The 13,200-nt window shown below is 35.9% G+C and overlaps 3 protein-coding genes across 3 annotated transcripts; all 3 read left to right on the top strand.

Moving 5' to 3' along the window:
• Positions 1–2,360: 2,360 nt before the first annotated feature.
• Positions 2,361–3,665, top strand: LOC140806165 (mitogen-activated protein kinase kinase kinase 20). Its single transcript, XM_073162665.1, has one exon. It carries the CDS (start codon positions 2,478–2,480, stop codon positions 3,543–3,545), a length of 1,068 nt encoding a protein of 355 aa, XP_073018766.1. The 5' UTR covers positions 2,361–2,477; the 3' UTR covers positions 3,546–3,665.
• A 3,337-nt stretch (positions 3,666–7,002) lies between these two features.
• On the top strand, positions 7,003–12,755 carry LOC140806164 (PI-PLC X domain-containing protein At5g67130-like). The gene is made up of 11 exons (XM_073162664.1): positions 7,003–7,210; positions 7,285–7,356; positions 7,444–7,569; positions 7,640–7,777; positions 7,841–7,939; positions 8,044–8,347; positions 8,682–8,902; positions 9,008–9,094; positions 9,239–9,410; positions 12,226–12,307; positions 12,741–12,755. Coding segments are annotated over exons 1-10 (1,227 nt in total). The 5' UTR covers positions 7,003–7,204; the 3' UTR covers positions 12,228–12,307; positions 12,741–12,755.
• On the top strand, positions 10,052–13,002 carry LOC140806166 (protein IN CHLOROPLAST ATPASE BIOGENESIS, chloroplastic-like). The gene is made up of 10 exons (XM_073162666.1): positions 10,052–10,245; positions 10,325–10,408; positions 10,936–11,010; positions 11,093–11,135; positions 11,210–11,267; positions 11,749–11,979; positions 12,055–12,149; positions 12,226–12,307; positions 12,545–12,655; positions 12,741–13,002. The coding sequence occupies exons 1-10, from the start codon at positions 10,134–10,136 to the stop codon at positions 12,879–12,881; spliced, it is 1,032 nt and encodes a 343-aa protein (XP_073018767.1). The 5' UTR covers positions 10,052–10,133; the 3' UTR covers positions 12,882–13,002.
• Positions 13,003–13,200: the final 198 nt, after the last annotated feature.

Below are 13,200 nucleotides of genomic sequence, written 5' to 3'. Positions count from 1 at the left end.
AAATCTAATTTTAGTGTAATAAGTTATTTTTATTTGCTGTTAGTCATTTTCGTTGAACGTCGATGTGACACTAGACACGTCAATCATATCAATCATATGCAGCAATGTAATATCCCGAAAAAGTATCATTAAAACAAAATTTTGATACTTCACACAAGCAACAACCGATATGTTCTCAATCCACAAGTGAATGATATGTATTTGTGGTGGCGAAACCAACTCCGTCAATTTGTGTGTACAAAATTTGGTCTTGAATTCTTCCATATCCATATCCTCTCATTCTAGTAGTCATCGTTTGGAATTAGTAATTAAAAGTTAGCAAACGAGATGCAATGGATCGTTACACTTGTCAAGTAAGATGGCCTAAAAAAATGCTTTTTCCATTTGAATTCAAAAATGGTTGACAAATCAAATTTCACTTTACGAGACGCAACAACTTTGGTCGAGTCTTCTAAGTAATTAATAATTAGTATTTAGTGCTAATGACGTTCCTAATTACCTCTTTAAAATCTTGTCAAACACTCTTTTCCCATCCATATGTTATCTTAATCATCATCGTTAGACCGACGGACTAAATCTTTGTTTAAAAAATTCGTAGTAATCTTATGTACGTATATAATTCTTTTAAATCGTCGTCATGTATGAATTTTTTGGTTCGGCCACTCTTTTAGTTTGAAAAAGTAATATAATAATTTTTTTTTGTCGTGTAAATAGTCATTATTATCGATTTAATCCACTTGGAAACTTGCCCAAAGCAAATTGAATAATCAAGAAATCATAAAATATTTGAGGAACCTTCGTCCATCAATAGACTTTACCCGATCAAACTCACCAAGAACCACTAGTCGATTTATTATTATTATTAATTTTTTTTTTGTTCATCCCTTTGGGGAATCATTTTCTCAAATAAACCAACACATTTTATTCATTTAAAAAGACTTCATCGTGACGCAAAACTTGAAGTTTATTTGAGTCATCTTTTCCATATTTTTTTGATCGAATCGTAAATTCGATTCAACTTATAAATCATAAATTCCCATAAGCAAAGTAGACCCTTTGGAAGTCTTAGAGTTTTTTAAAAAAAATTACAAACTCTTTGTAACATAATTTTATCGAATCATAAATTCGATTCAACTTATAAATCACTTCTTTCCAGAATTTGAACTTAAGGAAGTATTTGAGACTGTGATTTGAAATAACCCCGTGTTGGGATCAGAAATAACTCGTCTCACTATTATTTTAAATTTTCTTAAATTATAATGTTTCGATTGTAGTTATTACTCAATAATAAATTTTTTAAAAATTAATAAATCGTCAAATTATTTTTCACCTTTATATTAACAAGACAAAAACTTGTGTGAGACGGTCTCACGAGTCGTATTTGTGAGACATATATCTTATTTGGGTCACCCATGAAAAAGTATTACTTTTTATGCTAAGAGTATTACTTTTTATTGTGAATATGAGTAGTGTTGACCCGTCTTACAGATTATGATCCGTGAGACGGTCTCACATGAGACACACTCTATATGACAAAAACTTGTGTGAGACGGTCTCACGGGTCGTATTTGTGAGACAGGTCTCTTATTTAGGTCATCCATGAAAAAGTATTATTTTTTATGGTAAGAGTATTACTTTTTATTGTGAATATGTGTAGGATTGACTCGTCTCATAGATTAAGATCCGTGAGACAGTCTCACATGAGAACACTCATTATATATTTTCATCTTAAACATGTACATAATACCGAATCTTCGAACGAGAGAACTTAAGGAGTTCGAGTATTGAAGAATGTTAAAAGAAAACCACTTGATAATGTTACGAGTAATGACATATGAGAAAGTAATCGAGGACATGAGACTCAAGATTAGGATAGTCCATAGTCATTACAAAATTAATCCATCCAAATACAACATTAAATAATCACTTTTTTTGGATCAAATACTTCGTTGGTGTTTGGAGGGGGGACAAGCCAATGTAGCTACACAATGACCGAATCAAGGTAACCATTACTTTAATCAAAAGGCATGAAACCACATTCACAAATTTTGATCATTTGGAGTCTCAAAAGTCATGCCAAACGAGTCACAATCAATAAGGTGTGCCCATTTTTTTAAAATGGGAAAAATATCTCTGTATGTTTTTATTAAATAAACAATAGAAAAAAAATATTTTAATTAATGATTCTACAACAATATCAACCACGTTTTCCCAAACACGGCTACGCTATTTCAGGTCCCCACGAAATATCCTTCACTACCACGTGCTTTTTTCATTAACCTTTCACACACAGTTGCGCAATTGCGTCACTTGTGGTGCAGCGAATCTTCTCAAATCCGCCCCCCCTATAAATAGAATCCAACAAGTTTACACACTTTGTTGCATTCTCTGTTTGCTCCTTTAGTTCTCTGTTCTGAAGTTTAAGAAATTCTTGAATCAAGCTTTATCTCAAATACCCTTTTGATAGATTTTGTAACATGGATTGGATTCGAGGTGAAATCTTGGGTCGTGGGAGCTTTGGTATGGTGAATTTAGCGGTACCCAGGAGCCAGAGTTCTTCGGTTTTGCCTTTAATGGCGGTGAAGAGCTGTGCTATTTCGCAGTCTTCTTCTCTGATGAATGAGAAATTGATATTGGACGAGCTTAAGGATTGCCCGGAGGTGATTCGTTGCTTTGGTGAGAGCTTTTCGTACGAGAATGGGGAGAAGTTGTATAATGTGTTGTTGGAGTACGCCTCCGGGGGAGCTTTGGCTGATAGAATCAGGGGTGGTTGTGATCGGGGGCTGCCGGAATTTGAGGTCCGGCGATACACGAAGGCTTTGCTTAAAGGGCTTCACTATATCCACAAGCTTGGTTATGTCCACTGTGATATTAAGCTTCAAAATATCCTGTTAGGCCCCAATGGCGGCGTGAAGATTGCCGATTTCGGATTGGCAAAGCGAGCTGACGGGATAAAACACGGCGTTCCTAGGTGTGAAATGAGGGGTACGCCTCTGTATATGTCACCTGAGGTGGTCTCCGGCGGAGAGCAGGGGACTCCAGCGGATATATGGGCGATTGGTTGTGCGGTGGCGGAGATGGTCACCGGTTCTCCGGCATGGCGGTGCTCTAATTTGGCGGGGCTGTTGCTGACCATCGGCGTCGGTGACGAGGTGCCGGTGGTGCCGGAGAATTTATCGGAGGAAGGAAAAGATTTTCTCGGCAAGTGCTTTATCAAGAATCCAAACAAAAGATGGACGGCCGAGATGCTTTTAGATCATCCTTTTGTGAGTGAAGATCAAGAATTCAGAGATCTCAAGGATCAAAAATCTACTTCAACTTCTCCGAGATGCCCATTAGATTACCCTGATTGGGAATCGACCTCGAATTCAATTACATCTATACCCTCACCGGAATATTCCTCGGAATCTCGTATCTGGTCCTCCGTAGAGTCGGAGTCAACAACTACATCCCTGACCAATTCGCCGGCGGAGCGGCTGCAAGATTTAGTGTTGAACCAAAGCCCTGATTGGTCTGTTTCAAATGAATGGGTCACCATTAGGTGAGCAATTTTGATAAAAAAAAAATAGAAGATATTTTTTTTTGGTGTATATAAAAAAAATAGGGATATATACAAATATAATGACTGTAAATGATTTTAGTGAAATATGAATACATTCGTTTTATTATTATTATCACTTTATTTTTTTTATTATTAAATTGTTTTGGAAAAATGAGAGTTGCATTGGAAATGGGAAAAGTGTTGGGCAACAGAATTGGGTGGTTTGGCCAATTGCCCACCGCCTACTTATCTGTTTCAACTTGCAAGTGGTAATTGGGGTACGTACCCCAATTGGCCTGTTGAATTTTAATATGGTCAAATAATTAATTAGTTACCTTAACTTTTGTGCGCATTTCATGTCCACTCTCCAAGTTGTTACTACCATTGTCTTGTCTTGATAAAAAGCATTATAAAAAGACCAAACACAGTGAACCAAGCTAAAATATAATATGATCCGTTGTATTTATTTATTACTATTGTTAGATATTGCAAAAAATGCCTAATATAAGAATATTATAAAGAGTAAGTATTTCGTGCGACGGTCTCACGAATTTTTATCTGTGAAATGAGTCATCTTTATCGGTATTCACAATAAAAGTAATAATTTTTCATTGATGACTCAAATAAAAGATCTGTCTCACAAAATATGATCTGTGAGACCGTCTCATACAAGTTTGTGTCTGTTATAAAATAGATCGCTTGAATTTTGCTCAGCGAAATCATTTGAACCATTGAGTTTCAGCGGTGGATTAAGGGTTGCTATATGTATATTTCTGAGGTTTAAAATTAACTGGTCCAATACATAATCTCCGGCTCGAATCAAGTATAGACGTAGAATTCTTTATTTTTTATTATTATTTTTATAATCGGTATCAATCCTTTTAAAACTGTTCAAGATCGGAATAATAAAAATTAATATTATATTTAGTTTATATAGTAAATAAAATAGGAATATGTTTATTATTTATTAATTTATAGTTCTTACTAATTTTTTAAGCTGAAAAACACAACAAATATCTAAATAACCATCACATTTCAAATCTAATTCCAAAATTCGAATTACACGTAACTTGTAATCAAATTTTTTTTAAAAAATAAAAACAGAGACCTAATCGACTGGCTTTAACGGTTTCCTACGGTTTTAAACTATTCGATAGCTTTTACGGATTTTAGCATATATCTGGATCGGTCGGGTCCGGTTCAAAAAATACTTATAGAACTCAACATTTTTTGGAAAAAAAACTAATAATTATATATTATTCTTATTAGTGTCAATAATATAAAGAATAAATATACATACATATACATATGACTTGAAAGTAGAAAAATTATTTGTATTATATAAAATTAATCTTTTAAATTATTTATATTTCAACTAGCAATATTATAAGTCATAATTTCCTCATATACCAGGTATATATTTCCCTTAATGCTACTTCAAATATAATGTGTCCTCCACTTTTCATAATTTTGTAAACATGATAGTCCATTTTGACTTCTCTTCTAGCTTAATTCATGACTCCATTCTCTCTGAACTTTAATTTCGGAATGCTGTAGCACTTGGATGACTAGGAACAAGGCGGTATTTGAAGGAAAATGCATTCCGGAAAATGTTATAGTCGAACGTGCAAGTGGTTTTTGGCAATCTTTCTAACTCTCTAGTACTACTAGTCTACTACAAAGACTTTTGCAGCTCCCCATAAGTATGCTGATGAAAAGTGGAAACTTCCACCTCATGGGTGTTTCCAGATTAACGTGGATGCCGCAGGTATGGAATCTTGGGATTTAATTTCTTCTGTATGAGTGTGGTAAGTCAGGATCACCATGGCCATGTTCTGGTTGCCTTTGCTCGACGAATTAATGCATTAAGCGGAGATGATTGAGGTAATGGAAGGGGTCCTCCGAGCTTTGAGTTTTCCTGCTGTGAATTGGATAGCTTCCTTTCTCAATGGAGGAACCTTTTGCTGATAACATCAGACATGTTTGATCTCAAATGCCAGGAGCTTCTTCTATCAACCACTGCTCTAGGAAAACAAACCAAGTTAGCTCATATTTTTTTGGCACGTCGATGCCTTTAATTTGTTGAGGAGCAGTATAGATTTACATGATGTAATTAATTCCTCTTTTTCCTGAACCAAAGGTTGTACATCTTGACCAATTTAACATGTAATGAAAATTATAGTTTCTCCTCAAAAAAACATGTTCACAGAACCATTTGAGAAACTTGCAAGGAAAAATAGTATTCTATTAAGGTGACTAATTCAAACAAGTATTCAAAATTCATGCGCATGGAATTTCAAAAGAGATTTTTGCATCGACCTCGATCCGTTGTAATTGACCTATGTTGTTTTCCCTCGTATTTGACACTCGCACCCTTTCTATATATCAACTGTGTGTTAGATTTTATATGTAATGGCAAAAAAGTACTTCACAATATATAATTAACAAGTTGTAACAGTCCATCCCAAAACACAATATCCACTCCACGTACAGATTCAAGAAGGTATTTTGAGTGCTAATTATTTTTTAAGACATAAAAACAATTTTTATCAAATAATTTATAATTTGAACATCACTTCAATATGTGTGAAAATTATAAATTTTATTTGTAATAGATTCACATATATATATATATATATATATATATATATATATATATATATATATATATATATATATATATATATATATATATATATATATATATATGTCTCTCTCTGTGTGTACAAGTTTGAAAAGGAAAAGTAAAAAAGAAATCACATTAAACATATTTGACCAAAATAAGGAAGATAAAATTGCTGAATTCACATTTTGGTAAGGAACAGACCAAAGCTTTGTTCCATCTAAATAATTAATTGAGTGGAATAAATTACTTTGATTATTTAAATAAATCGATCTTTCATGCCAAAAATATTGACAAGTTCGATTTTATATCGGATAATTTTCAACGTTGAACTAGTAAAAAAAATTGAACTTGACTATTTCGATTATGGTTTCGATTTGATTATCTATATCTTATAAAATTTAATTTCATATGCGCGAAAATGATTTAATGTTTTAAAATTCAATTTGACATATGGTGTTGATAAATACATTATTTTATAAATAATTTATAATTCATGAAAGAACAATATATCAAATTTGGCAAAAACTTGTGTGAAACGGTCTCACGGGTCGTATTTTGTGAGACATATATCTTATTTGAGTCATCAATAAAAAAATATTACTTTTCATATTAAAAATATTAATTTTTATTGTGGATCGGTAAAGTTGATTACCATCTCACAAGAGACATGCTCATCGTATTTTAAACAAAATCTCGTATTGGGTACCCTATATGACTAACTGTTCCACCTGGACAAACTAAAAATAGAAAATGATTTGACGTTCAGTTTGGCACTTGAAAGAAAGTAAGGTAGTGGTTGAGACGAAATATTAGAAAAAGAGGAAATAAGATATCTGTCCTACGAAGGATTCTGCTACCTGTCTGTCCCGGAAAAAAGAATCCATGTTTGAACCGTATAAATTTCCTCCATTTATTACACAACCAGAAATCGAAGGAAATTAAAGAAATCTAAGCGTAAATCTCCATAGACGAAGACACATTTCTCTTACAAGATATTAAGGGCATCTGTCTGTACATAGACAGCGGAAGAGAGTCAAATGCGGGTACCCGATATCGTATTCCTTCCCTTGTTTGCGAAGTGGATTACCTTTTTATTAGCTTTTCGTGACAATCGCAGGTTCTGGGTTCTCTGCATATAAAGCTGTTCTTGATCTTAGTTTTCCTATTTGGATATTCTTTTTGCCTCAAGGTTAATTCAGCTTGTAAAATTTTATTGACCTTTTCATTTTCTTACACATTTATCAAGAAATCTGATGTTTCTTGAATTGCGAGACAGATTGGCGAAACGTGTACCACCTCGAGGAATACTTGCGACGCAGGTTTGATCTGCGGCTCTTGCCCCGCCAATGGCAACACCCGGCCCCGATGCACTCGTGTTCAGCCGACGAGTCCCACCACCAAGGTACCCCATATCGTGTTTCCGGTCTTGATTGGATATGTGTTTGGATTTCATATCTGGGTTTTTGGATCAGGTTAAAGGGTTGCCGTTTAACAAGTATTCATGGCTGACGACCCACAATTCATACGCTCGGACCGGGTCGACATCGGGCACGGGCTCCTCTCTTTTTGCTCCCACCAATCAGGAAGATTCCGTCACCAATCAGCTCCAAGTATGTGACAGTATTTTGATTTCATTGTTATCTGAATATTTAAAAATTTTGGAACTTTTGCAGAACGGTGTTCGAGGCCTTATGCTTGATATGTATGACTTCAACAATGACATTTGGTTGTGTCACTCCTTCGGCGGAAATTGTTTAAATGTCACCGCGTTTGTAAGTTCGTCTGTATATACCTTCGAATTCGAGCATTGTTGATTTGCTTCGGACCTCGTTAGTTATTCATATCGGGCACACGTCTTTTGTTATGTTACAACCAGCAACCTGCGATTAACGTGTTGAATGAAATTCAAGATTTTCTGGAAAAGAATCCGACCGAAATCATCACCATCTTCATTGAGGACTATGTGACATCTCCACAAGGCTTGACAAAAGTGTTTAATGCATCTGGCCTGAGTCAGTACCGGTTCCCTTTATCTGAAATGCCTAAAAACGGTGGAGATTGGCCGACGGTGGATGATATGGTTCAGAAGAATTATCGATTGCTGGTCTTTACCTCAAAATCGTCAAAGGAGGCTTCCGAAAGTATAGCATATGAATGGAACTACGTCGTGGAAAATCAGTGTGAGTTGATAGTCCTTTAACTCGATCATGAATCTAATTTTTGTTTAAGATCGAGTTTCTGGTACTTTAAGAAGTATCATACCTATTGGCAATACCCTGACTCAATGTTTAAAAACTCTTACAGTTTAAGTGCGACGTTCAGTGTAATATACCATGTCTGTAGTTACAGAGACAAATGGATGATGGCTTCTATCCTACAATTTACATGAAGCCAAAATCTTGAAATATGATAGGAATTGATAACTTGTTTCCTATGTTGTTTTTTCGTAGTATTTCATTTACTTGCAATGTGTTTTTAAGGAGCGGTTAATTCGTAATGTTTGTCGAAGAGCAGATGGCGACAGTGGGATGAATGGTTCTTGTTCCAGTCGTTCGGAATCATCCCCCATGAACACGCCTTCGAAATCTCTGGTCCTGATGAATTACTTCCCAACAAATCCTAATGCATCAGAGGCTTGTGAGGACAATTCTGAGGATCTAACCACCATGATGAAGATTTGTTATGATGCAGACGTTAAACGGTGGCCAAACTTCATCGCGGTTGATTTTTACCAGGTACAGACAACTAGATTTATTTTTTTGATTTTAAAACTTTTTGGACCCGAAAAACTTGATCGATCAGATCCTGTCTTTGGCTCTTTCATGCTTCATATGTCGCAGAGAAGTGACGGGGGAGGCGCTGCTGAAGCTGTCGACGAAGCAAACGGACATTTAGCTTGTGGTTGTGACAGCATAGCCTATTGCAGGGTATGCTAGTTAGCAAAATATTCGAACAAAATGTGACATTTCCCATCATTTACATGTTGAAACACACACATCTTGCATGTGTTTTTCCAACAAAGGTGTTGGACGCTAACTTAGTCTAAAAAACTTGTGTACCAATTTTGGCAGGCGAATGCGACGTTTGGTACATGTGATGTCCCCTTGCTTTCGCCTCCACCACCGGCTCAAATATTATCGCCTCCTGCCCCCTCGCAAGATCCTGGAAGCGGTTCCTGGATGATCAAACCTCTCCGGCTTCATCAGTTTATTTTGATAATTTTTAACATGGTTCTCTTGCTGTGTAATTCCCACTTCTTTGGCTGCACTTCTTTTTCTATTTAAGAAACATACTGGAAATATACCTTTGGTTTGTTGCAGTCACCAGTACTGTTTTTGGCTCGACAACTGGAGAGCTATTTGTATGCTGTGAATTCCACAGGGTCACATTTTTAATGAACACCGCCTATTTCTTCATTCATTTATTTTTTGCAATATTTCTTTAACCTGAAACAAATGGTCGTAATATCGGAAAATTCATTAATTTTATTTTTACAAGAAAACACACGATAAAATTTTTCGATAAAAGTATATATAGAAAAAATATATTGCTTTATTGTAATAACATAGTTGCATGAAATTCAGATGTATTTTGTTATCTAAATTTAGTCGACTGTTTTTAAATAAATGATCTTCTATAATGTATAGGTCAATTTTTTTTAAAAAAAAATTGTTTATCAAGTCCATTTTTCTAATTCTCTCTAAAAATTCACGGTATATCCATATTCCGCTTTATATATCTATCCTATGTTGTCATGATTCTTAATAATGGGCCGGCGAGCCCGTCTCTTTTCGCGATTGGAATTCAGGTATCTATCCTATGTTGTCATGATTCTTAATAATGGGCCGGCGAGGCCAGTCTCCTTTCGTTATTTGCATATAGGCCCAAGTCCATTAAGCTCCAACCTTTCCCAATTGGCAGACAGTTGAGAAAGCAGTGTCCACGAAACCAGACTCCCAAACGGATATGAAGGTGTGCGGCGGTGTGGTGTTCGGACTTCCACGCGCCACCGCGTTCCCCACTGTGATTTTCAGACACCGACGTCCCATTTTACGCTGCTACTCCACTTCTTTTCCTGGTACGATGCATTTTCATTTTTGGGCTTCACGCTTAAATACACGCACAAACGGTTAAAGAGTTTCGCTATGGAATGGCAGACCATGTTTCATTTATAAGAGACGTAGCTGTTGCGCAACCACCTGAGAATTTGAATCATCTTCTCAGGTTGCTTCAGGTCAGAGGTACGTTGTTTTCTTGAATATTTGCCGTTTTACATGATATTTTCAAGAAATAAATTTGATGCAGTTTGGAGTGCGTATGATGGAACTTTTTGTTACGTGATAAAAAAAGAGGTGATAATTGTGGTAGATTGCATTTCCAGATAAGCGCTCGATTCTAACTTTTTTGATTTGGGTTTCAGATTACTATGGATCAGTCCTAAATTGGTTGTCCTATTTTTCTGTTCCGGAGTCAAAGTTCAAAGTTGAAAGTGCCGTCCTTTTAGTTGATAGTAACTGAGAATCTGGAACCCAAGACGAATTTCTTATTAAGATTTCTTTGGTTTACATAAATTGGAATTTGAGGATATCATAGCTTTCAAACGCAATAGAAAGAAATGTTTTTGCATCTCGTGTATTGCTTTGGCAAGGACAAAGTAGCGAACTAAAGTTACCTATCGACTATCCATTTCGCTAAGTCTGTTTATTGCATCTGAATATATTGTTTCAGTTCAGTAACCATAGAAATTGTGCTTTTGTTCATATTACAGGTGAACAAATTATTTCTCCTGGAGCAAAGCAAGGAATGCTTCCTCTTGCTATCCCTCTATCGAGAAGTAACTCAGGTAGTTGCAGTTTGGACTGGGTTGAATAATTGCTAAGTTAGAATTATTTTTATCATCTACACCTTGGTTTTGTTGATACTAGGTTCTGTGACAGCGTTGCTGCGATGGCCAACTGCTCCAATTGGGTAAATCTAATATGCCATAAAAAGAGTTCATTGGGACTTTTATGTATTTTGATTGACCCCTCCAATATAAACAGGATGGAGATGCCAGTCGTAGAGGTTCTGAGATATGGAGTATGGCTTTTGTCTAAGACTGTAAGTAAGCTGCATCTTTTATTTATTACTGAATAGGGGTGAAGATTTGTATAGTTAGTTCGTATTTTATAGTAGTTAAAATCTCACACAGTATGTGCCTAGACTCAAGACTCGGCGAGGCTCGGTCCTTTCTCCTCAACACAAGCTAAGACGCAACTCTTCGATGCACTGTGTTCCTTAACAATAAAAATCCAACCTTGATGCTCTGTAAAGACCCAAGTTACCATTTAAGCACATTTTGAATTTATGGATAGTTGATTTGGTGCTTAGTAAAGTACTAAAGTATATACTGGATTTATCGTTATATGTGAAAATTTTATACAAATATTTAGCATCTAGTATAATATACAATAGGTGCCATGGTTCAACTAAACACTTACAAACGTTACTGCGTCTCAAGCTTCAATTAACTATGTCCTATATGTAGGTAATTATATTTACAAGAACACTCTCTATTTGTCCTTTTCAATAATAAAAACAGGTCGATCAGTATATTCATAGAATCCTAGTGGAAGAAGACGCCAAGAGTTCTGCAGTAAGAAAGGAGGCGCTCTTTTATGCTTCCGCTGATGCTGGAATTAAAATTTATGAGAAGGGTGATTTTGCTGCATCACAGATTGCAAATATGGATACCTATCTTTTAAAGAATGTTGGTTTGTTCCCAGACATACTAGAGCGCAAAATGAAGCACCATTTAGACAAAGGAGACACCGTAAGAGAATACGTTTTTGTTTGTGAACATAATGGCTTTTGCTACCGTTTTGTGATATACACATGCTGGTGCAAGGTTTCAGCATTGGTGACAGCAGAATTCTATACTAAAAAGGAGCATTTTCCAGGATTTGGTCGTCCCTTTGTCTACAATGCCGAAATTTTACGGAAGTTTGTAATGTCTTCCCTTGTGCTTATATCATATTTGCCTTTCAATTGTGTTTCATGCGCGTGACTTTTGCTATAGAGTTGGACGAAATTCGGAAGCAAAAGATTCTGCAAGGGTGGCCCTGAAATCACCATGGTGGACATTGGGATGCGAGTATCAGGTGTCTTTCCTTGATCTGTCTAAAGATTCTTCTAATTATTCCATTGCCATGGAGCAGAAATTTCTGGACTTTTGCTGTGCAATTGCATATGATTTACAATGATCGAAACTTAGAGCTAGAGTTACTTCAAGGTGTAGAAGATATTAATTGCATGATTACCACCTCTTACAGCTTATGTTACAACAGTAGGTACTGAGTCCTACAATTCCCAACAATTTGATTTAATTCTGGTTTTAGGAAGTTGCTAATTTAGCTCAATGGGAGGATGAGCAAATCGAGTACATTAAAGAGAAGGTTACAGCCGAGGGGAGGCAAGAAGATTTGAAAAAGGGAAAAGAAGCCTCCCAGGTTTGGTTATGATTGATGGTTGAATCATTTAGTCGATGAGCATATCTCTTTCTTATGCATAACAAACCTGCTTGTCTGCCTGCAGATTGCATTGGATGAGGCTGCCTTTTTGCTGGATCTAGCTTCTGTTGAAGGGACTTGGGACGAGTCTCTGGAGAAAATAGCCGAATGCTACAGAGAAGCTGGGCTCGAAGATATTGCGAAATTCTTACGTTACAGAGATTGATGTTGAACGTTGGCCTCCCAAAATTTTGTAAAAAAATCTTAAAAAATATAGTTTCAAGATTCAAAAAGAAGGAATAGGAGGATTTGAAATTTCCATTTATTACGATCCAACCTTATATGTAGCAAGCTTATTGATCTTATTCTGCATTGCATGTGTGTTGGCGTGTTGTAAAAAATCTTTAAAAATAAAGTCTTATCTTACATCATCTTCCAAATGTATGCAACTGTTTTCATGGGAGAACTAGGCAGGTCCGTCAACCCCCCGTTACGGCACTGCCGATGTCGCGAAAAAGATAAACTTTTTTTGCCAAATTTTTTTT

This window comes from Primulina eburnea, chromosome 11, assembly GCF_022965805.1.
Source record: "Primulina eburnea isolate SZY01 chromosome 11, ASM2296580v1, whole genome shotgun sequence".
Classification (NCBI taxonomy): domain Eukaryota; kingdom Viridiplantae; phylum Streptophyta; class Magnoliopsida; order Lamiales; family Gesneriaceae; genus Primulina; species Primulina eburnea.
This window is presented reverse-complemented; position numbering and strand designations above follow the sequence as displayed.

Coding starts and splice junctions, on each gene's coding strand:
- LOC140806165 (XM_073162665.1), top strand. CDS start 2,478: ATGGATTGGATTCGAGGTGAAATCTTGGGTCGTGGGAGCTTTGGTATG.
- LOC140806164 (XM_073162664.1), top strand. Junction 7,778..7,840: donor CCGTCACCAATCAGCTCCAA/GTATGTGACAGT, acceptor GAACTTTTGCAG/AACGGTGTTCGAGGCCTTAT. Junction 8,348..8,681: donor CTACGTCGTGGAAAATCAGT/GTGAGTTGATAG, acceptor GTCGAAGAGCAG/ATGGCGACAGTGGGATGAAT.
- LOC140806166 (XM_073162666.1), top strand. CDS start 10,134: ATGAAGGTGTGCGGCGGTGTGGTGTTCGGACTTCCACGCGCCACCGCG. Junction 11,011..11,092: donor TCTATCGAGAAGTAACTCAG/GTAGTTGCAGTT, acceptor TGTTGATACTAG/GTTCTGTGACAGCGTTGCTG. Junction 11,980..12,054: donor ATTTAGACAAAGGAGACACC/GTAAGAGAATAC, acceptor TGCTGGTGCAAG/GTTTCAGCATTGGTGACAGC.